Source organism: Dicentrarchus labrax, unplaced genomic scaffold (assembly GCF_905237075.1).
Source record: "Dicentrarchus labrax unplaced genomic scaffold, dlabrax2021, whole genome shotgun sequence".
In the NCBI taxonomy this organism is placed as follows: domain Eukaryota; kingdom Metazoa; phylum Chordata; class Actinopteri; family Moronidae; genus Dicentrarchus; species Dicentrarchus labrax.
In genome coordinates this window covers 22,204,983-22,230,270 of record NW_026136715.1, presented here as the reverse complement: position 1 = coordinate 22,230,270, position 25,288 = coordinate 22,204,983, and the positions used below count along the sequence as shown (strand labels likewise).

The window sequence follows — 25,288 nt, the reverse complement described above, 5'->3', positions numbered from 1 at the left end:
AAAAAATAATAATATATAGAATATTTGCAAAAGGTTAATAATAAAAAGCATATCAAGAGACCTGTGAAGATGTAATGCCTTGGTTAGCCAGGTTGTGTCCCGATGAAGGATGTCCTTGAAACTGGGATGGGAAGCCCCGCATGTCCCGGTAAACTGGAAAAGAGCCTGCACCTCCAGGATGCATCAGCTGAACCCCATGAGGGTGAGAAGACACCATGACAGGACTAGATGCATGGACTCCCCTGATTCTACTTTCATTGGAGGGTGGGTGTATCAGTTTTCCTTCAAGCGGTTTGAGAGATTCTTTTGCGGAAAGTTCGATGCTCTTCCCTATTATAGGACTCTTTGAAGGCCCAGAGATGTTGCTTGAGGACGTTGTTCCAGTCTCTGAGGTGCGTGACTGTCTTGCTTCTACAGCAGCCTGCTCTCCCAGTTGCTGGTGCATGAGAATGCGCTGGTGCATGTCTCTGTACTGGTCCATGCGTATACTTGGGTGGAGCCCTCGGTGATCACTGTGAATCATCATTACATCTGATTGGAGCTGGGGCACTGAAGTTCTGCTAAGGGCTTGGTTAAAGTGTCTGGGGTCTTCTTCACTTACAATGGTGCCACCACCACCTGATACCGACCCCTGGGGACTTGAATGAGACTGCAGTACCATGTCTCGGATGACATTAGGCTGGGGTGTGTTTGAGCGCTGTGGAGGCCCTGGATGGGCAGAAGACAGAGAGTCACTTCGCCTTCCATAGGTTATCCCAGACATTGGTTGGGTGTTCATCCTGGCTTCATGAGCCATTGACTGAGTGACACTGTGAGGTTGAATTATGACGGAGGACTGTTCTGAGTGCGGGTGATGCATACTAGAATGATACGTAGGCATTTGTGGCATGCCATGACCAAGGACGACAGAAGTTCCTCTAGGAGAACTGCTTGGAGGACAGGCTTTGACAAAGGGTGAAGGGGAGTGAACAGCTGTTCGTGGGGACTGGGGTTCCTGCTTTAAGTGTAGAGCTGACCTATCAGTTGGGATACCAGGGCTGGGGCTCATGCGGTTCCCAGATAGTGATGGGTGGTGTGGACTCATGACTGGGCTGAGGTTAGACTGCTGAACAGCTTTGCCAATGTCCATCTTTTTTGGTATAGGTTCGGTTCCAAGTCCTCTCTTGCCATGCTGCTGTATTACAGCTTGGTTGTACATCAGCACTTGAGGAGAACTAACTGGCTGTTGGAACATCTTTACCACGCCACCCTGAGATACTGTGTGATACGGAGCTTCAGATTTGTCACAAACAAGATTCTCCTGCTTGGTACTAGAAATGACAGGTTGAGAGTTATATGACTGGCCTGTCAAGAGAACCCCTGTGTGCCCATAAGCTGTAGGAGTTGGGGCTACTTTTGGGGTAGGTGACTGGGATGATGTGATGAGCGGGTCTTGCTTTATTGAAGATTTGGACACCGATTGCTGAAATTCTATATCACCAGCACTGGCTTGAGGAATCTGACTAATTTTGGCTCTCATCCTGTGGGGTCCTTCGGTTTTCTGACCCGAATAACTGAGAACAACGACACCCTCTGATGTATTGACCCTTAGGCCAGGACTGGAGCCTGTACTGTAGGGAGTGGTCTCAACAACAGAGCGCCCTCTAGTCCCGTCTTCTACTACATCCATGCCATGGTAGCGATTATTCTCATTAGAGCTTGCTCTAAATTTTTGCTTCGGAATAGACAGGCCAATGCTTCGGTTGCTCAGAGAAATGCGTGGCGTTTCCTCTGTATCATAAGGCATTGGAATTCGACTTATTACTGAGGTAGCAGGAGAAATAACTGTGTGCTGGGTCTTCTCTCCACAGTTCTGTTGGGACTCTGTCAATGGAAAAGGTTTGTGGTGTATGGGCTGGGGGGGTAAAAGTGGTCTCTCTTCAGGATGTAACTGTCTTGAACTCATTGTATCAGAGGGATTTTCATTCTCCGACATTCGTGAAGGATCTGACAGTACAGACGTCACCATAGTGGTAGGTATAGAATTGCTGTTTGATGCAGACACATATTTAGGTTCCATTAGGATTTTTCTTAAGGTACTGGAACTAGGGTCAATATCCGAGGCCTTGGTGTCAGGGGGCATTGGGGGGTTTGTTGAAGGGGCTCCAAGTGTAGTTGATGCTGGTGCAGAAGGAGTTACCACTGTGACGTGACACGAAGGAGCAACGTAGATTCTACTTTCTTCAGTTCTAGGAGGCCAGTCTGGTGAAAGTGGCATTTTGGCAGGCCGCAATAGTGGTACACTAAATTGAGATACAGGTTGTGGGCGGACAGGGGCAGGGGCAGGAGTAGGGGTAGATGGCTCTGCTGCTTGGGGATGCTTTTTACAACTGGAGTTGCTTGTGCCTGAATGAAACGCAGATTCTTTGGGTACAGGCTGTTCAATTTCAGGTTGCTCTGCCTCTTTGGGCGTGTCCACAGTTATAGCACTTGTAACATCACGTCTACAAGTTGCAACAGCTGTGACCACAGAGGTTGCTGAAGTTGCCCCAGCTGTAACAGTAACTGCTTTTGAATTAATGGTTTCTGGGTCTTCTGGGATAGACTCTGGTAACTTGACTGGGGAGGACTCTGGTTGTGAAACCTCATCAGCACTATCCCCTTTCTTGGCAGCTGCACCTTTACGGCTTCTTGATTTCTTCGGGGTTTTGGCTCTAACTTTACCTGTTTTCTTGGGTGTTTCAAGTAGAGGGGTATCCTCAGCTGCCTTAGACTCTGCCATTACGCCCTTTGGGCTGGGTGTCAGAGGACCATCATCTGAGTCTGCTGCAATAATATTGTTGATCACCATGTGTGTTTCAGGTTCCATAATCTCATTGGAGGAGGGGGAAACCAAGGAGTCGGGGGTAGGAATAAGAGCTGTGTAAGTAGGAGGAGCTGTGAAAGCATCTGCATCTGCACACATTTCTTCAGCTGTAATGGAATCAATAGCGGCTGCAAGTTCAGTTTCACTTGCAGGATTAGCTCGCTTCTCCTCTTCAACTTCACTTTCTGGCTCAACTATGACAGGAGGTAATATGGTAGGTTGCTCTGAAGGTGGTTCCTTATACGGTCGAGGAGGTTGCTCAACTGTAAGCTTAGCAATATTTTCAACTGCCTGCTCTAGTTCCATCTGCCGTGCTAACAGAGCAGCTGGATCAACAGGAAGTTCAGGTTCTGATAAGGTGTCTTCTTTTTCCTGTGCCCCAGGTTCTATTGATTCTTTTGGTAAGCCTATGATCTTTGTTTCCTCATTCTCTTGTACTACTGTCTTGGTTTTTGTAATAGTAGGAACTTCAAATGACTCAGGCTCATTATCCTCTGAACGAAGTAAACTTTTTACGTCATCAACGCTTACACGGATCTCAAGGTTTTTTAAGCTGTGTTTATCTTCAGTGACCTGTTTGGCATTTCTTTTCACCCTTGGTGATTTCACTTTAACACTCTTTTCCGGCTGTTGTCTCCTCTCAGAGCAGCTGGTGTCTACCCTTTCAATATCACCATCGGGAGATTTCTTTCCACCAGAATCTTTTAAGTCTTTAAGTTCCATTCTGTGCACCGGGGAGCTGGCGTTTTCCACCTTTTCTGATAATTTCCCAAACAGTTCAGAATCAACTTTAGGATTAAGCTCAGACTCATCATGACTTGCCAGATCAGCTTGTTCAGCTAGCACTGTGGTGCTCCCAGACTGTTTGTCTATTCTGCCTCCTTTCTTGTTAACTGAAGTCATTTGTGGTTGTTGCACTTTTTGGGTGCGGGGTGAACGCCATCCCTCAGAGGCTTTTACAACCTCAACAGCAGTTGAGGTCTCTTTGACCTCTGTGTCTTCTTCCATCATTTTCTGCTGATCCCCCTTAACTGGTGACACATCCTCACACCGTTTGATACCTCTTTTAGGTGGACGTCCACGCCTTGCATTGGTAGATGGAATTTGAACATCTTGCTGTATTGGTTCTTTATCAGCAGCACGTTTGCGCATTGAGCGTGATGGCTCAACCACCTCTTTGCCAGCTTGATCATCTTCATGTAACGTGGCATAGACTGACCTTACATTCCTACGACGTGTTCTCCCATGGATTAAACTTGACTCAAGGTTTTGCTCAGAATCTGATGCATGAATTGGTGACTTGGATGTGGTTTTAGACTCAAATGATGCTTTTGGTACCTCTGCTCGAGGTGATGAGGCCCTTTTGAGTTTCTCCCTGTCAATCCGTTCACTCTTTCGTGTTGCAGGTTTCTCAGTGGCAACAATTTGCGAAGGTTGTGAAGCACGTAATACTGAAAGTTGTTTAGCCCTTTTACTTTTGGGCTGTCTGCGGTTTGGTAATGGTTTTATTTCGGCCTCTAGCTCTGGCATACATGCCTCATTATCTGTCTCGGTTTTCTGAGATTCCTCAAAGTGTTTTGTTTCCTGATTTTCCATTTTAGGTTCTGTTTTAATAATTTCAGATTTTTCTTCAATCTTTGGATAGTCAGTGTAAGTGAATTCGGCAGTCTCTCTCTCAAAACCACTTAGGGAACCACCAGGAGTGGGAGGCTTATCTTCCACAAGAGGATTATGTTCCACTGCCAAACTATCTCCAATTTTTACTTTGGGTTCAATTAACTCTACTTTTGTTTCTATTTCATTTTCAGGCTCTGGAAGGACGAGTGGAGGGGTTATGGTTAGCACAGGAAGAGAATGAGATGGGGACTCCTCAAGAAGTGGCTCTACTTTTTCTTCTTTAACAAATGACACAGATTGATCTGAGGATGGAGTTAAAAGGTCTTTCTTTTCTGGTGAAGAAATTTCTTTAGGGGAAGGAACAAATGGTGAAATGGACAAGGTTAATGGGGGGCTGACTGATTTGTCATCAACCTTCAGTACTGGCTCAGATTCCTTATCAGACAGCGCATTAGTACAATTCTGCACTTCCTCTCTTTTAATCTCCACCACTACTGAATCATTCTCTGTATCAGGTGGGGGATGGTCCTTGTCTTTTTGTTGTTGAAGTTCTAAAAACCGACTATGGAACAGCACTATGGGCTCTTGTGGGATGTCACCTATTCCAGATTCAGGCTGCACCTCAGTCACGCCTGGTTTGGCGAAAGGCCTACCAACTCCAGTTTCTAAATCTTGGTCTTTACGTTCAAGATGCTGCAAACGCCGAGAATCCTGTTCAAAGATTGAGCTGTGTAGGAAGCGAGAGGCAAACAGGTCCTGCCGCTCTTGGTCCTGCGGCTTAAGTTCCTCCTTTTTATCATGCAGCTTTTCATCAGAGTCTGTACGAATCTTTTTCTTTTTCATATACCAAGAAGGAATAGGTCGAGGTGCTAGCTCTACCTTGTCCTTATCTGTACAGCTGTGGGAGGTTGGAAAACGTGATGGAAGAAAGGACCAGTTATCTTCCCTGGAGGAATACAATGTCTTGGCTCTTTCAAGGAGTGCTTTGGTGTCAGGAGTTATAGTTTTATCTAATGCAAAAGAATAAAACTTATTTTTTTCCAGGGAGCCTGAAAGCTTCAGGTCTGTCATCCTCTCGTCACGTTCCCTGAGGATATAAGACAAGGAACTATTGGACTTGGGAGACACGTGTTTGTTTTCTCCATCATCATCTGAATCAGACTGTACTTCTCCAGGTTCCAAATCCTGGCCAAGGCGTTTGTGGATGCTTTCACGTTTTGCAATATCCCTTGGGAAAGTCATTTCCATTCTAAGTGAATCAGACTTTATCCGTCTTTCCCAACGTTGCATTAACTCCTCATCACAGCCAAGCAAGTTTGTCTTAAGCTTTGGATGTTCAGTGTCAGGAGACTGAAAATGTGTGGCTGTCACGCCCAAACTGTTTTTGAGTTCCGTGTGTGAAAATTTATCGTCTGTTGTTGGAGAAGATTTTCTTTCCTTGTTTATAACTGACACAGAAATCTGGGGACTTTCATCTTCCTCATTTACAGAAAAGTGACCATGTCCTATTGAGGATGTTATGCTTTGATAAATGTCCTCATTCAACTTCTGGGAACTTGTGAAGTGGCGCTCTCTTTTTGCAGTGACTATTTCAAAGTCAAAATTCTCTAATTTCTTTCGTTTACAGGAAGAGAAGTCTTCACTGGCCATATCCTGAATTGGTTTTCCAACATCATGCATGATATAATCCTTTTCAAAATCACGAGTCTCATTACTTGGTGGGCTTTCAAACTTGACTAACTTATCAGTATCACCAAGCTTGGGTCGGAGCCAACGACTCTGTTCAGTTTGTTTTGATATATTATTTTGATCTATGTGCACAAAGTGTTCATCTCCATCATCTGAGTCTCTGCACTTTCTTCTCCCTTGTTCGTTTTCTGAAAAAACCTGTTTCTGCTGTTCTTTTAATTCATCCAAATCAAGGCTGCCATCATCTGACATCTTTGTGAGACTGGAGCTGTTTTCACTCTTTGAGCCTTCCAAATCCATTTTAAGGTAGGGGGAGTCTAATTGATCAGTAGAATCTTCAGGCAGCTCCCCTAACTGTGACTGCCGCTCCAGGGAAAGGCCTATGGAGTTGCTTTCACAGTCTCGTCCATCTTTAGGACTGCTAACTGAAACCATCCGGACACATTTATCCTTGTGGTGCTCCTTTTTATGCATCCCTTTTATGAAAAGGTTCTTATCCAAATCTGTCTCCTTAGCATTGTTCCATAGTTTATGAAGTCCAGGTCTAACGAGATCCTCCTCACTAGTTCTTTTCTGTCGATCACTTTTCCCAGAGTCTTCAAAACGCCTTTTCCTTGCAGCTAAACGGTCAATATCCACACAAATACCACTATCAAATCCCATTTCAGATTTTCCATGTTTTTTGGATTTGATTTTAGCATCCTTGTCAATAACCTCAACTAAACTGTGCACATTTTTGTCTCTGGGAACCTTTCCATGCTTAGAGATGTCACTTTTTGACAATTCTGAGCGGAAAGGAGGACTCCTCTGGTCAGCTGAAGGTGATGCCAATCTAGGACTGTCACTCCCACCCCTTGGTGTTTGTTTTTCTTGGACAGAATGACCAATCAATTTTCCTTCCTTTTCTTTAACACGTGTTAATTGCACAACACAAGGCAAAAGGTCTAACCTTCCTTTGCTTGAGCCTTCCTTTGGAATTTTACTGTTTTTACATCGAAGGACAGACTCAGGGCTAACATCTCTTTCAAGTTCAGGTTCCGTCTCACATGCTTGGATAATAGGCGATGCGATTTTGAGCTTCTTAAGCCTCTGTTTCTCACTTTTGTCCTTGTCCCCTCGATCTTTACGTCCAGCCCGCTTCTCCTTTTCAACCAAATTCCCTCTCTCAACTTCAAAGACTCGATCCTTCTCAAGTTTCTCAGTTTTATTATATCTTTCGGTACGTGCCTTTTCAAGTTTTTCAAATCTGGGTGGGGAGATTGAACTGCAGCTACCACTTCTTTCAGAAGATCGGCAACAAATACGGCGGTCTGAATCACTTGGTATCCTCTCAGAGAGAGAAGGAGATGCCGTAGGGCTAGCAGGACGACGAGAGGCAATGTGAGATGGGCTTTGGCTACGCTCAATGGTCCTCCTCCCATGATCCCGTCCACGATCTGTTTCAAAGCGCTCCCTCTCTCTTTCACGTTCTCGTTGCAAATAGCTGTATTTGCGAATGTCCTGCTCGTAAGGGTCAGCTCTGTATTCTCGATATTCCCGGGGGTCTTCAAAGTATTGTGGATCATAGTAATCTCCCTGATATGGGTCCCATTCAGTGTAGAACTCCCGACTTCTGGCCGGGTATTTACGGCGTGGATCTTCAGTATATGTTCCTGGTGTTCGTACATTTTCGTAATATTGTCTTTCTGCTTGAAATTCATATTGAGTTCGTCGATCATCCCTGGAATAAACAGAAAAAACAAAAAAAGCAGACTATAATTTCATCATACTTTGGTATCAATAAAGTTAGGTTTAATATTAGACATTAAGGCTAAATTATTATTCCATAAACATATATTATACAAACCTTCTTTCGGAGAGAATGTCATAAAAGTCCCGAATATCCTGGCCTGATGCCTGCATTGAACGATAGAAAGCCATCTGACTTTCCTGATTGGCAAAGTCCACCTGAAGAAAAACAAAGAAGGGTAGAGGGTTTTTTTACAGCCTGTCAGGAATTGAGAACGTTACAGAGTAAAATTTCAGAACAAAGCTTACCTTGATTTTACTGCCCCCTATCTTCCACCCCTTTGTGTCTTTGACAGCAGCTTGTGCATATTCAATGTTGTTGTACAGGATAAGGGCCATTCCTTTCATTCTGTCGAATACAACCTGCGGAAGACAGAGGAAAATAGAGTCCCAAGGTGCCAGAAAGTAAACAATGGGCAAACATGAGGGGGGAAATAAACAGACTTACCTTGACAACATGTCCATAACGGCAGAAATGACGAGTAAGAAACTGCTCAGTTGTGTTTGACGCTAATCCATCCAACCAAACACATGTTGTAGGCATGCTCTTTCCAAAGCCCAGCTGAAATAAAAATTAGTTTGCAATTATTTAATCTAACATCAAACAACTGAAAGAATGAAGCAGTTTTAACAAATATATGGATTAGCTCATTAATAATACTGAGTATGATAGGAATAGAGTAGTGGTGGTAAGGCAAGATTTCAAATTAAATTAACATGATAATTCTCACCTTTAATCTATTGTTACCAAGGTACTCGCCATCCATCTTCTTTATGGCCTTACAGACACTAGCAATGTCGCAGTATTGTAGAAAGGCGTACTGTGGGGCTCCATTCACCTTCTTAATGTCAATATCCTTTGGGGATAATGAAGACAGAAATATGCTGTCAGTAAGCATGGTCATCTCAAACTGTGCAGCATGTTAACCACTGTATGCAGCCATTTTCAACCATTTCACAACATTGACCTACCACTATTTCTCCAAAGCGTTGAAAGATGTTAAGCAGATCATGGTATGTGGTGGTCTTCTCCAGGTTTCCAATGAATAATGTCCGTGTGGCCTTTGGATGAAACTCGTCTATCCTCTCATCCAAGGGCCGAAACTCGTTCTCGCTTTCTGTTTCTGAAAAATAAGTCCTCATTGGAAACTTGTGTGTTTTTCCATTTATTATGTTTTTGCTGCAATACAGTTAAAGATCAGGACTTACCAGGGCCATTCCAGGCTGTGACATCAATTTGCATGCCAAAAAAAAGCTTCCCCTTTGATGCTCCGAGTGCTTTCTCTTGGTCCTCTTGCTGGCGGAAAAAGACTAGACCATAGCGCTCCTCTGAAGCTCCATGGATTTGTACAGATGTGACCTTTCCATGTTTCTTAAATTCATGGAACAAACCATCCTTCAGGCTCGTATCTGTAGTAAGCAGATTTAATGTTTTATTAAGTATGTGTACTGAAAAAAGGGTTATTAAATGATGATGATGACTACTGATAATGATTTATAATAAAAATGTGTCAATATCTGATATACCCAGAAATACAGTGCACCACTCTTTCTGATCAAAAAAAGCTCTTTGTACTCACACTGCAGGAGCCCCTTATAACTAACCTGTAGAGCGCACAGGAAGATTTTGGACCTTGATGCCAAAGCTTTTACGTGGTTCATCCTTGTCAAGGGAGGATAAAGGAAGTGCTGAGGGTGCAGGAACAGCAGCAGACTGCACTGAACGTGCCGGAGAGTCGTCACTGGAACTACTGCTAGAATCACTGTAGCAAAAGAGGAACATGTTCTTAGACGTTGTTTGTCACAGTTTGATCTCTTACTACCATTATAGATAGAACAAGGTAGTTATTTTGTGTTACAGTAACTGGTTGTTGCCATTGCCTTCCAAAGTAATACTTAAGAATCTAGTTATTAATAGTTTTACCTTGATAAAATCAGAAATTGATACACTGTATACAAATCTGAACAACCTTAAGAGCAGATTTATCATTTTGCAGTGGTACACTGTAAGTGCTACATGCTCCGCCTCTGAGAATTCATTCATAGATTGGATAATAAATGCTAAAAGCTGTGTTTCAATGCACAGTCAAGAGCAGCAGATAAAATGTGACGGATTCAAAAAAAGGTGACAAAATGTGAGTTGGCAGTGGCCAAACTGCAGGGGAAGGAAGGAGGATTACGTATTGTATTGAACAGGCAATATTATGCACACATTTCAGATTCAAATTTATAGTGGTTCATTTGCATAAAAGCCCTGGTAATGCACTGTGAATGCGTCTTCTCCATTTTTAAACCCGCAATGTCTCTCAGTTGAAGAGAATAAAAACATCCTCTTGCTCACCAATTCATATTTATACAGTGCATCTGGTTATCAGTATAAAAATATGAATTTGCACGTCAGTGGCAAATTCATGGCTGCCTCATGCACCTTTTTTCTCAAACCATTCCCATGCCTGTCTCAGCTTTCTAGGCCCTCTGCTGTTTGTTTCCTTCTCACTTTCTCCTCCTGTGCTCAGACACTCCCGGAAGTGCTGCTGACGGAGCCTGGCCTGTGGGAGTGGGCAGGCAGCCAGCACTGGCCAGAAATTTCCAGTTCCAACTGGATCTCACGGAGGGGGGGAGCCATTGCCCATACACAGAGGTAGGCAGTGAGAAAAATACACCAGCCGTCTCCTGAAATTCCCCCTATAGCACTACCTCGTCAAGCCACATGTGTCGCTACATGTCGTTCAGAGCTGTGGAGTCTGCTGTGTCCAAAGGTGATGCAGTTAACCAAAAGACAAACTACTGGAGAGGACGGAGATAAATTTGTGCCGCAGAGTAAATGTCATACATGCTGATCTTTTTAAAACTGCAGACCTCACTTGCATTTGGTTATCCTAACCTTTAGTTATTTATGCATTCCTTGTAAAATGACTACTCAGCAACAAACCAAAATCAGCTAATAGGAAGTAATACATTTACACACACTTGGAAGCAAATAGCATTACAAAAAATGCTTCATTACTCAGCAATGCACAAAAACAGCTAAATTAGCATGCGAATTCAAAACAGAGCTGAGACCAGATACACAGACTGACATTTGGTTGTGACACCAAAATTAAAATGCATGAACAGCATGCCACGAAAACATCTTAATTACATATATCCAGTGCAATTATAGCATTAGTTGTGTCTTGTTGAACCAAAAGTTAGGGGGTGTGTGAGAGCTTACTAGTTACCTATAACTGAGTGGGTCTTAATTTATTTTTAAAAAAACCCTTTTAACGTATTTCTGAGCTTAAAAGAAATTACCACCTTAAAAGTAAAATACTTCATGGACAAGAAAGAAAGAAAGTAGTAAATTTTGTCCAATGTATTTTAAAGACATGATTTAATGTTGTTTTGTAAACTGTCTATGGTGATCTGCAAGTCACAAGACTGATCAATGTACTATATAAAGGAAACAACCACACATACCACCCTGATGAAAGCCATAGAGTTGGTAAAACTGGGTAAATTAAGCATATTGTACTGGAAACAAGTTTTAATTTAGCAAGATGCCAAGTGGACCTTAACTTAATCCAAAGTGTGAAAAGCAGTAATAAATCAATTCAGATCCAATCTTAATAGCACCAAAATGGTGTCATTACAGCAGTTACATGCAACAAAGGTCATTTTCCAAGCTTTGACACCAGCAATCAACTACTCAGCCAGCCACCCTCACAAATAATCATACAAAAATAGGCAAGGTAAAAATGTGCACGCTTAACACTGTTTCAGAGGTGTACACATTCACAACTTGTTTTATGCTACGGATTTAGAAAAGACACTGCTACTGATACAATGGACCCAAGTTAGTGGTGTGATATTTCAAGGTGGGGCCCTTGATTCTGCTTTAAAACGTCAAGATTTATAGGGGGAGAAAATCAAAGACAGTGTGCACACAGTAATCTTTTCTGTCATGGTGTGTCTTTACAATACTTTTTGTAACATGCACACACTCGCATGCAATTAGTGTCACCTATTGGGTGAAGGTATGTTCAAATGTTTAAAAGAAAAATCAAGTTGTTGCAGCAGTTACAACGCAAGTGAAGTTTGGCCATATTTTTGAGTATGTTGGTTCTTTTAGAAGACTATTTTGACTACTACCACAAATGAGATGTCCTCCATGTCAACCGTACGCTTCTGTCAGCTTTGCACTACATCCCCACAAAGTATTAAAAGTCTATTCTGTTCTAAGGTTTTGATCATCCTTGAAGAAAGTTATTCAGTGTCTGCTGAAGAAAGTCATAATGACACGGTATTAGGAGATACGATATCTTGAAACGGTTAATGTTATAAACCACTGTTTCTGCATTGTGGTGTGTTGAGCAATGTGGTGTTCATGATATGAGTCCCCACTAACCAGTGACAGAAATTAAATGCACACACAGGTCTTAGCTTGTTGGTAAAACTGGTGTTTTGACTTATAAACAGTTGTACAATTAAATGCAGCCAGTACAACTCATATAAATATATTCTGGGGAAATTACATTATGTTTAAAAATACAGTATTATATACACAGGTTATTAAAGGAACATATTGTAGAACCTCAATTAATGGATTGTTTATTTGTATGCAAACTGATTTGGATCCAGAGGTCCACATTTAAGAAAAGTCAACATATTTATTCAGCCACAATTAAATGGTCTATGATTTGTTCTGCTGTGGGTTTTTGCTGAGTGGTACAAAATGTATACCAGTGAGATTGTTTACATGGTTTTCCTGCTTTGTAAAATTGGAAGTGGTCCACATGAACACATTTTTAGTAAATCTGAAGTAGGTATGGGCAGTATGACCACAAATTTGTTTCATGGGAATTTTCTTCTGGTAGTTCCGGGTTATTTATTTATTTATGTATTGCATGACTGGGCCTTTATTAGGTTTATTTGACTGTCACGAGTACATAGAATATAAAAACATTTTAATGACATCATGTCCTGAAGGATCGATTACTATAGGGCTTTTTGGCCCCACTAAATGATATACACATATACGAAGGAATCAGATGCATTAAACAGTTGCAGTAGTAAAAACTGAACTTAAAAATAAAAGATTTGCCAACAACTTTAACACTGCCTCTTTTTTAAAACGGTTATATACACACACACAACACTATAAACTGACATAAAAGACTCTAAGTACACAGAGATATTTGTAAAATTATCTACTGTGCAAGTAAGAAAAAAAAAAAAAAAGTTGTTGAGCTATGCACCAGCAAAGCAATATATGAAATTAATATGATACAGGAAATTAATAACAGTATACCGGTTCATCCGGTATATCACCCAGCACTAATCTGAAGCCAAATTAAAATAAAGCTCAGAAATGTTATTTAAATAGTATATCACAAAATTATGAATCAGACATTGGTACTACTGTGACCTGGACAGCATAAATGATGGACAGATGGCATTATTAATCTTCTTAATTGGTCCAACAAACACGTACTGTTTCATTTTGTGAAATAGATTTATAGTCATTTGATGCGGCATTGAGTGTGCAGCTTTCTTTCTTAAAACACTCCAGGTCCAGCACCTGTTAAAGACTGGGATTCACAAAGGTAAACAACAGCCATGCACAAGGGTAGAAATCTTGATAGCCAGATCAGCCTCACTCACCTGCCACTCGTGCTGCTGCTGGTACTGCTGACTGAGTCTGAACTGGAGGAGCGGCTGCGAGAGCCTGACCCACTGTGGGAGCGTGGAGGACGGGTAGCCTGACTCGCCAGTCTCTGGGGAGAGGGATTCCGCGAATGCGTTGAGTGCGGAGACCGGCTACGACTGTGGCGGTATGACCGCTCCCCGCGCCGACCCCTGTCCTCCCGATAAAGGTCCCTGTGAACCACACTGGCCAAAGTAAAGGGTTCCCTTGCACGAGACTCATAGCGAGGCTCTGGTGTCTCAAAGCGACAAGGGCTCCTGCTGTGGGAGCGGTAGAAGCCGACTCCGCTGGATGTAGATCCCCCGCTTCCTCCCGGTGTGGCCCCCGCTGAACCACCTGTTCCTGTGTTGCCAGCAACAGCACTAACAATAGTTCCAACGACTCCTGATGATACTGTTGTACCACTTCCACTGGAGGTACCAGACCCGCTCCCAGCTGTGCTTAGAGTCCTTTCTCTTGCATCGCGGTAATAGTCTGTTTCATAGTGCCGCTGGCGTTCGAAACTGCTACCAGGACGCTCGTGATGTCCGTAGGCACTGTGATCATACGCCCGATCCCGACTTTCAGTCGTCCTAACAAAAGGGGAAAGAGAACAACATCACATTACAGTTACATTTAAGACCTTTAAGAAAGCTACATCAGACAATGGGCAAACAAAATTATCAGGTGTCTCTGATGGGTTTTCCTTAATTAGACAGGTGGGAAGACGGGGCACTAAAGTGTTTTGAGAGGGGTAGTTTTCAAGCATCTGAAAAGAGAATTATTTTCCAGCCTACAGACTGAACTATAAAGGGAAATTAAATGATAAACTGGTTGAGACAACTGAACATCTGGTCTTACATGTTTTCTCAACAGTTCATAACTTGAAGATGAAATGTATCAGAACCTTCTGCCATCATACCAACCACTTATTTCTTATAACAAAAATGCTGTTAAGTAACTATCTTGCACAGAAGCTTTAAGTTTATATTGTCTAAAACTGCTAAGACGATCTGAAATAGTTTCCCAGTTCAAGCATTAAAGAGATACTTCACTAGAATACCCTACTGTAAAATGCAACATACTGTATTGAAGATACAATCAATATAAGCCATTCTTATAGCAAAAGGCATGATTCAGTGTTCAACAGAACAGAAATATGCAGCTTATTTTAATGTTGAATTGCAGGATATAACAGACTTACACAAGGATTACTTATAATAAAAAGGAATTACATGAGAGATTCATGCCTTTATGGATTGTCAATTCCTTCTGTTCTTATAACATGTAATAACTAACAAAAGCCACTTTTTGAGGCATTTTATCATTAATCTGAGAGGCTTTGTTGAAGGTTTTTGGAGGTGACTTATGACAAGCCTTTTGTTTATAATGTTACACAATTTGACACCACTTGTTCTTCTGAAAGCTCTTCAAAGCATCTTTTATGAAGATGCACATTAGAAACAGTGCTAATAAGGACATTCTGTTCAGACCTGAACATCCTCTTACTGAATAAAGCAATCAGAATTTAATTTGGTAATACGACTGCTGTGTCATTACAGCAGTCATATTACCCAACTCCCTGTAATGAGCGGGACAGGACAGCAATTACCACTGTTTGAATTCAGATCAAATTATAATCAGCAAATTAGCCATGATGTTCCAACACAGGGCGGAATATGGTTTAATCTAACTTCAGTTACAAACCTTTATTAAACTGGTTCTTTAAATAAGAGACTGCTTTATTCTTTGTCCGGTCCAAACAATAGTATGGGGAAATAATGAGATTCAAGACAGTAACGGATTTTAAGGGCAAACAAACCTATGTCATTAATGTGAAATTAATATATCTTATAAATATATTTAATGCAAAAACATACTGTATCTTTAGACCCACTGCAAAACATTTGAGGTTGTATATACGTGCACATAAATTATTTGAAAAAGTTACTTCTGATCCTAGAAAAATACTATATTCCAGACATCATATTTATATTATGTGGCTTGTATCTAAGGCTGAAAAGAATACATTACTACCCGAAATATTTATATATATCATCATAATTAAAGCATTCTAGATGAAATCCTAATAGGTAATGTAGCGTTAAACCAGAAATTAATGTGATTGAGAACCATCCAATGTGCACAATATGTTCTACTGCCCATATCAACTAACTGCAGCATCCTTTGGCTTGAGTTTGGGCAGGGACAAAGGTCTCTGGTTCCTGCTACTGAGACCTTTTCAGACCCTCACTGCCTTCATCTCACATCCCCAATATTTCCTGTCTACTCCCAACTATCCAATAAAGGCATCAATGGCTGAAACTGTCTTAACAAAATAGTGTCACCTAAGCTTCAACAAAATGATGCTGATGATGCCGTCTCCTATCAGTCTGAATTTAAGTGTGAGAAAACAGGTCTGTAACTGTGAAATGATAAATAAATAAATAAATAAATAAATAAATAAATAAATAGCACAGCTAATTCTTTAGATAGGATTTTCAAATTTCCCTTGTTGATAATTGATGAGGGCATCCACATTTTTTGGACTATTAGAGATGTTTTGATCACATCTGTGTAAAGATGCGTCTATCCAAATTCTTGCATGCTGCTAAACTGTCTACCACAACACAGAGCTGTAAGTACAAATCAAAGCCATTTGCAAAGTGGAGAGACTTCTGAAACTGTTTACCTCATAAAAAAGACGGAAGCAGCAGCCTTTGGTTAGTATTTTCTTAATAACAGTGAAAATAAGGGCACATTGTTTTTTGTTTTGAATCTCAAGCAAATGTTTGTAATTAGTTCCTTCATCAACACATTGCACATTTTATAGGCTTCCTTTAGTAATGTTTTCAGTTTTATGATTTTCCAACTTGCTTGTGCTTTAAAACTTTGAAAGATATGCAGTTTAGTGTTTCTGCTAGAAATCCTCTGGTAGTTGTTTTGCACGATATAATAAAGTGTATACCAGTTAATATAGAAACTGGAACTCTCATGAATGAACAGCTAAACACATTTAAATGTTTTGAGTGCATTTCCAAAATATGTTCTTTGGGTGAATCAAAGCAGACACCTGAGGAACCACATACTTTATGTGAATTTCCATAGCTAAAACAGTGATTGAAATGAGCTGCCTGCATCTTAGTCTGAGCTTTAGAAACCAAGCAACACAGGTTACACGAGGATCAAACAGGAGGATGCTGCCATTTCTCTGAAGATATATGACACAAGCATCTTCCTCTGCAGCACTGATGCCCTGTGATGTCCTGAAAGGCTTCTTGGTAAATGATCCGTAAGATTGGTTTCTTACTATGCTCAACCTGACCTTTACACCTGACAAAAAATGTGTTATGCACTTTCACACCCACATTTTACTGACATACTCGAGGACTTTGATAGACTGTATTTACCTTCTAAGCTTAACCCCAAATAATTTAACCCTTTCCCAAAGCAAAAAAAATTTATTTTACCCCATGGAAGGATATTTATTTAAGTTTTTTTAAAACGGAGCAAAGTGAATTATAACTGAATTTAAGCATTTGCAGGATTAATCACTCTGCCGTTATCAGATACTATATTATGCGTATACTCTGATGTGGCCAATCTGGAAATATTCATCAGTGTACCTGACATAATTGTAACCTAAATACACTAACATCATTTAGGGTCAAGTCTTTCATTAAGTCTTTCCACCAAAGGCTTTTGCCACGGGGCACAAGAACAAAAGGCTGCATGGGATGCGCATAGTCTCCTGGATGTTGAGGATAAATTGGTTAAGGCGACTGGCACTATGTCTGTATTTCACTGCACTATACGTACAGCGGGTCAGGGGCAAATTCTGTTTCAGCTTATTTGATTTAATCATCCGTGTGCTGGATTCATGAATAACATCTATGGCATAACGATGTCTGCTGTGAAAGTGATGGATTACCTTGACCCCTAGATGCTCTCGAAAATGCTAATTTGGTGGCGCAGGCTCACTGCTCAATAGATAGCCTTCAATTTCACTTCAATTTCACTTTACACAAAACAGGTTCTACATTATTCATGGAGCTTAAAAATAATTCAGTTAGACTTTTTTGGCTGAATTTCCATCAGTGTTTGATTATTAGTCTGCTCTGGTGCATGCTAAGCACATCAACTGTTTTGGGATTACGTGAACTGCATAATTATGAGGATGCATTCCAGAAGCATGCTAAAAAGGTGTCTTATGTGGAGGCTCAGTCATGTGAGAGCAACATATACATGTCAATTTAATTCAAAATTCCCAAAACGGTTATAAGTAGTTAATTGTTAAATATCCCTCAGCCATGCAAACTAAACTGAACTGTAGAGCTGGGGAGCATCCTGCGGTCCTTGCAGACTGAAGCACTCACCATGGAGCATAAATCACTTTATATCATGATATTGATATACATTGTGATGAAAAGTACATTTTCTGGAAACTCATTTAAAAAAACGTTTATTGGTTTCGGAATGTCTGATTCTGTTTAATCCGCTGAACGAAATACCTGACAAATCAAGGTAATCCATCAAACTGAAGCAACAATCCTGTAACTCCATGGTGCCATGAATCCGTCACGCTCATTGATTTGCCTGCCCACATTGCCTACAACAGTCTAACACAACCAGAAATTAAAAAGGCATAGATACCACAGTATGAACAGTAGAGGAAAATCTCTTACCGTTGGCAAATTTCTACCATCTCACAACAACTATCATTTTATTGGCCAACCCTACATGGAGGCATTTAAATCCACTGGATGGATGTCATCTGTCTGGCTGCAGATTTATCATCCCTGACTATGGTCAACTCTCTAATAAAAGTGAAATGTTACAAAAATGATCTTAAATGAGTTACATTTCTCAGGAGTTTAAGTTTAAGAATCAAATTTTGAGTCTGCACCTTATTATGTTTTAATGTATTCATATTTTACTCTTGTCCCATAAAAAAGGAAGCTGAGGACATTTTAAAACTGCAAGGCAGGAACAAAAGATACTCTGGCTGGAACTAATGGCTATTTTCATTATTGATGACTATGCAGATTATTATTTTTTAATTAATCAATCAATCATTTCGTCTATAAAACGCTTTTATCGCTGCTTTTCTCCAGAGCCTGTTTTGTCCAGACAACAGTCCAACTGAGCTTAAAAGATATTTCATTAAACGTGATATGCAACAGTGAAAAAAGCAGAATATTCAGCAAATGTTTGATTTTTGTATGACAAAATAATTAAATCATTAATTAAATTCTTGATTAATTTCCTGCTGATGATTAATCAACTAATAATTTTAACAATAAAAAGATACTGACATCAAAATCCTTAACTGTGACCTTGACCAAGCTTGAACAGGAGTCAATCTGAGATGTTAATTTAGTTATTATTTCATTCTGTCTCGCTGGTTGTCAGAGTCGTTGCATAAATATATTTATAATTAAACATTTTTTTCAAGTCCTTTACTCCTATTCTAATTAGCTTTTTCACAGCACATATTGCGATTGATGAGAATATGACAAATCTATGAATCTTTTAAATGTTTATAGGATTCCACGGCCCAATCTTTGAGTTATATTAAGACAGTGTTGTGCATTACAGGATCATTTTTTAACTTCAAACACTTGTCATAAAAAACAGCTGCAAAGTGGATCTGTTTATCATAAGGAGAACTGGGGACAGGGGTCAGGTGAGGGGAAGAGAAAGGAAATCAATACAAAGGTAAGGTACAGATTTCTGCATTTATAGACACACAGGCAGTAATAACAGTCTATGTACCAGCTACTTATGGTTAGTGGGGAAAATGGAGAGAGACAGGGGGTTCAAACTAGGGGGGTTAGAGAGGACAGCTAAAATACACAGGGCAGGACATACCAACCTTTTGAGAGAGTGGTAACTTGACCTATAATTCCAAATACAATCTAGGGAGACAGAACTTTGTGAGCAGAAAAAAATGGGCAAAAATGTTGAGTGGAGAGGGGAAAAAAACTGAAGCAAAATTGTTCACATTAGAAAACGTAATCCTCATCTTCAGGGCAGGGGACCTTGTGTGCTTTGATGAGCTGGATTGTCCGTTTTAATTAAAATGATGAAAACAAACATGACCTTGTACGGATCCAGGTTAGGATGGTTTGTAGGCTGGAAAATGTCAACTTGAGTCCATATATCCAACCACAACACGTGGGGGGGGGGGGAAAAGTCCAGTAAAATAAATACATGATATCCAGGAGCCCTTCATAAGTAAGTAGGGCACCATTGATTCCCCAATAGCAATGATGGAAGCGACAGAAAAATTAAGTCTTGCGTCTTCATTTGGGAAGTCCTGCACATTCCACTTTGGTCACACTGTGCTCAGCAGTAAAGTAGTCAAATTCCTTTGGCAGAGGGACGGAAAACTGGCCATGACAGATTAGAAGTCGAACATCTCTCTTAATGGTAATCCAGATTCTTGCTCAGAGTAGCGCTGTATTCATTCCCATGGTGGAGACCATTCGTAACAGTTTTGAAGCTTGTGGATGTTCATGTCTGTTTTCTGCATCCTTTGCAAGCAGAAGAGCCTGCATGCAGTCCAAACTGGAGCTGAGTCAATGACAAATACGGCTCATGCGTACAACTTAGTTCTCTGATTCTGTATGGGATTGTATCCGAGGTTTAGTTATAGTTCCACATTCAGGAAAGGAGAAGGTAATCCACAGACATGAGCTAGGTTATCTCCAACAGCAACTTTCCAGTCTCAGTTTCCAGCATTCTTCTTTGTATTGTACGATCCAAACATAGTCCATATGGGTCCTCATTAAATTTGCCAGTCTCTTGAAAAGTAAAAATAATCTCCACAAAAATAAGGCAGGGAAAAAAAAAGTCATTTGCTCACTTGTTTTGGTGGTCTCTACTGAGTTGGATCACCAGTAGAGGTCTCCCAGCTCTCAAACTGTAATGCCCTGATTTTAGATATAATCCCAAATAAAACAATAAAAAAAACAAAAGAACCAAGAAAGCAACCCATACCTTTAGCATGATAGCATATCCTTAAGGTGTCTGGCCAGTGTTAATCCAACAGAGGGGAATAAATATCCTGTGTAGGTTATCCACATGACTCCAGCCCGCGAGAGAAGTGAACACCTCCGTGAGGTGTGCACGATATTTGAAACCAAATTAGACTAATCCAAACAATGGTGTCTTATACATATAATGTGTGCTCTTGGTTGTTTTGTTACATGAGGAAAAAGGGTGACATTAATCCACCGAGCAGGGCACGTAACTCCAGATTAGGGGAATCCCAGGGATGGCTGCTGGACCACTCTCTCTTTTTCTTTCCCTCTCTCCCTCCCTCTCTCTCTCTCTCTCTCTCTCTCTCTCTCTCTCTCTCTCTCTCTCTCTCTCTCTCTCTCTCTCTCCAGCAATCTCCAAATAATCCTGGGAAATTTTACGATATCCAATCTTTGCACCGCATTTTTCCGCAAATGATATATCCACCTCACAAAGATGTTTAAGCTCACCAAGATAATCCCCAACAACCATTTAAACTATTGACTATTCATTCAAGTAACAGATACGCTTGTGCACACACATGCTCTCACTTATGGAATATCTTGGTGTCTACCTGCAAGAATGAATCCAGGAGCGCTGGCCACACTCTGAGGACTTTAGAGGGATCCCTATAAGACTGAATTCTTGAGCATGAACTCTTTTTCTCCCCCCCCACACAAGTAAATGAATAGATGGGTGGGAAGATGCTTGGAGGTAAGGTGTTTACCAGCAACCACGGTTCCCCCTGCCTTCAGAGAAACTTTGTCCACTTACCCGTCTAGTCTGCGTTCATAGCGTCCATCTCTGCTGTGGAGCGACGTGGGGGGCCCATACACAGTCCCCCCTGCCGCCCTTGTGAACCCTGATACATCCCGGCCACGAGTGCCTAAGGACAGACTATCGTCCAGCCCCCTCGCGGCACTAGGAATTGTGCCTGGTTCATTGTAATCAGTGCGCAGGTCTCTGTCCCCCATCTTGTTGATAGCATTGTGAGCCTTCTGAGCACTTTTAATGTCCACAAAATCCACAAAGGCTGCGACTCCACCTTCTGAACCCCGCTTGGGCAGGACCTTGACGCTCTCCACACGTCCATATCTAAAGAGAAAACAATGGAGAAACAAGGGGATCACTAGGTTTTGAACTGCAATCGTGTTGCATCAGTGTTTATGAATTTCTAAACAGGGTATTCAGTTTGAATTCTTAGTGAAAATAATGCTATTTCCCAAATGATGACACCTTTTGTAAAACTGCATAGCGCTGAATTCAATTGTCAGAGTGCGTGCGTGTGTGTGCGTGTGTGTGCGTGTGTGTGTGTGTGTGTGTGTGTGTGTGAGGAGGTGGGGAAGGAAAGGCGACTTTATTACTCTTATTTTCTACTCTATGGTACTTTCTTACAAGGCAACAGTAACCCAGCAACTGGACGTGAAACCTTGGCACATTGTGCATATATTGCATATATTTTCTAACCTTAGCATGTTTTCTAGGAGGGAGGTGCTCTCATAAGCGTATAGCTGCTGGAAATCATACAGATGAGGTTTGGGCTGCATATAAAGAGATGTCACATTTCCTGATTTTCTGTGTGGGGGTTTAAAAAATAAAAAAATCAATAATGTCTATATGGCTCCTGATTCAATATATGCAAAGCACTTTGGGTGCAATTTCACATATTTAACATAATTCCTCCCAACTCAAAATAGAATAGGGTTTTTAATAGATATGAGGGTATTACATTGTTTCCATAATAAGCCTGTAAACACCTTGTTATGTGATGGTTGAATTGATGGGAAGTCTACCACACAAAATGTACAAGCCCAGTCTGCTATTACAAAGCCTGCGATCATCTTCATGCGTCGACCCACCACCCCCACCCCCACCCCAAGAATCTTTCGGGAGTGTATTTTCACTGTCCGACAGAGACAGTAGGGTGCCCATAAATTTATTGGCATGCCAGTTACCAACATTGAACAGCCTCCGACGCCATTTTAGAAAAGCTGTTCACACTGCTTACTCATTCTGCCGTCCCCCATCTTCAATGACTTCTATCACACATTGGGCTGTCATGCACCTGCATACTCTGACTACCTCTGGGTTAACGCTGGAGCTGAGGCAGCATGCTAAAAAGGACTCGCCGTCACACAGTTTCCTCTCTGCTATTGCAATAACATGCAGCCAGATCACCATCCCCCAAACATAACGTTACGCACATCATAGCACGGGCTAATGTAAATAAAACGGCATATAGGTAGCCCATTATTGTGCGCTCTGCAGCGGGGCTGCATGAATCAGACACGAACCATATTTGTAGTTCACTCACTGCATCCGTCCACGGTAAATAATAAGAACAAGAGAGTGCGAAGTACCAAATTCATATCATCAGTTTATATATTTTGCACAGTCGTTTTTTGTGTGCGTTTTTTTTTTTTTTTTTTTGGGGGGGGTTGCCTGTCGGTTGCAATTTAGTTAAACAGACATGTATGATTTATGTTGGTAATTCAGCAGCTTTCGCCCGATATGGCGACGCCTACACAGTAAAGAAGGCAACGTTGCTCATATAGGTAGACTGTGATGTTTTTCAGCAGTCTGGTCTCCAGCACATATGGACGGAGAGGCGGGCTGCTATTTCCTTGACAGCCGAGAAGAGAGAGGCGAGAGCGCGCAGACAACCGTGAGAGCCACACAAAAATCCCTATTTACATTTTTTTTTTCTCCGTCCAAGGAAGACAACAAAAGAACCCCAAAAAAATCCCATAAATGGTGCACGGGTTTGCTCTGCTCCACGAACAGCCCAAACAAGAAGCACACATGGATTACAATTAGAATATCGTAATTAAAATATCGATAGGTTGTCTGATTTTCTTTAAATCAGATCACGCTGCAGGCTGTGCAAGTCAGCAGCTGGGGGGGGGAGCAATGCTGCAATAATGGAGCAAAGATAACCAAATCTGTGTTCATACGCGCACAAAGTAAACACAAGTAGCCTGCTACAACGTTACATTGTTGCATATCAGTTAACACAGAGCAGCACCCCGTTCAATCACAGCCAGTTTGCAACAATGTTGCAGCGTGGATGGCGGCGTGATGTCGCGTCACCTTTTAGGTTTCACTCACTTGTGCTTGATTTAGAGAAAGAAATCCGGTTGCTGAAACAGTAACAGTGCACTCGCATATCTCGGTACATCTGTATGCTAATTAACCATAGTTTGTGCACAGGGTCTGGTGGGAAGCAATGACCTGACAAACTCACAGAGAGTCAAGTGAAACACCGGGTCCCTGATTTGCTCAGGCACCAGAAAACACACAGGCGACAGACTTCATACTGTCTACCAGAGATGCACACTGTGTAATGCATAGCTTGTACAATGCCATCAGCTCGCCAGGTAGGCTGAAGTTTGTTTACAGTGACAGTATGCTGTTGGCGTCTACGCTGTACGAAACTGTGTTTTCTTTCCGGTCACCAGATGGAAAGGTATGCTTCTTAATAGCCAAATGGTTACCCACAGCCACACAACGTGAAAGGACGAGCAAAGTTGTCATCTAGCCTACAAGTTAGTGACCGTGTCAGAATGGCAAAACCATATGTCCGCAAGCTGGGTGGTTGAAGCGTGCTGGCCCTTTTCTTTCTTATCTCAGCTGAAATGCAGCACAGTGTTGTTGCTCACGGAGGGCTGACAGCACAGTTGCCAAATGGGACTTTGCTACAGGGAAACCTCCTGCTTCATCCCGACTTCACTAAAATGTGACACAACAGAGAGAGAGAGAGATGCTGGCCGTGCACTCGTCGTTACACTACAAAACACACGCAAACACACGAACACACACGCACAAATGGCTCATTAGTATTTCTACTCACCGCTTGAAGTGCTCAATGATTTTCTCTTCTCGTACATTTTCGGGTAAATTTCCCACCCATAAATGTCTGGTTTCCCGGACCATACTGTGTGCTCCTGCTCCCCTATCATACAGATGAGTTTGCTATGTCAGTTTCTCCCCGTGCAAAATTGAAAAGGTTTGCAAAATAAACGCCGGACAAGAAAAAAAAAAATACTCGGCGCAAATCATTGACTGGTCGTTGTGACCCAATGTAAACCATTAGGTTGGATCCCCGCACGCTGTTTGATACTCTTCACTGTTAAAGCGCGATCTTGCACCTCATGAACGCGCTCCGGACTGTTCCCGTGACTAGGCGCGTCCCTGACACCATGCGACCTTTGGGTGTCGAAAGAAAGCATGTAGCTTCCTAAAAAGATGCAGCAACTTCGCTTGTAATGAGAGGCACACCGCGCAGGCGTGGCTTTGTGTGTGAACCTCTTTTTTTCTCCCCGATGAGATAGTCTGGCGCCCGTGCGCATGCGTGAGAAAACCCCTGGTTGAATGAAGGTGCTTTGACATCTGAGAAGCTTTTGACTCACAGGAGGATCCCATCACTGCTAGTTGGGTATGGCAAGGTGAGGCACTTTGCATACAGTGGAACCAAATGAGTGTTTTGTTATATAATAATCTACATTTTATTTTGTACCTATGCACAGAAAACATCACCCCAAAAGTGAGCAGTAGGACCACATTTAAAAAAAAAAGTGAGCAGTGGGAGCCGTTGGGATTGCTGCCTCGAGGCTGATAGTTTGCGAGGTGCATCAATCATTTAACACTCTGACTAAATTCTA

The 25,288-nt window shown here is 41.6% G+C and overlaps 1 protein-coding gene across 1 annotated transcript in view; it reads right to left on the bottom strand.

The window, feature by feature from the left end:
- Positions 1-24,900, bottom strand: part of spen (spen family transcriptional repressor) — a 28,129-nt gene extending 3,229 nt beyond the window's left edge. The window contains exons 1-11 of the mRNA XM_051424274.1: positions 24,478-24,900; positions 21,402-21,722; positions 13,583-14,197; positions 9,545-9,702; positions 9,149-9,349; positions 8,912-9,063; positions 8,671-8,796; positions 8,388-8,501; positions 8,189-8,302; positions 7,998-8,098; positions 62-7,871 (exon numbers count right to left, since the gene is read on the bottom strand). Coding sequence (XP_051280234.1) covers positions 62-7,871; positions 7,998-8,098; positions 8,189-8,302; positions 8,388-8,501; positions 8,671-8,796; positions 8,912-9,063; positions 9,149-9,349; positions 9,545-9,702; positions 13,583-14,197; positions 21,402-21,722; positions 24,478-24,560 — 9,795 coding nt within the window. The 5' untranslated portion in view covers positions 24,561-24,900. The remainder of the gene's footprint in view (positions 1-61; positions 7,872-7,997; positions 8,099-8,188; positions 8,303-8,387; positions 8,502-8,670; positions 8,797-8,911; positions 9,064-9,148; positions 9,350-9,544; positions 9,703-13,582; positions 14,198-21,401; positions 21,723-24,477) is intronic.
- Positions 24,901-25,288: the final 388 nt, after the last annotated feature.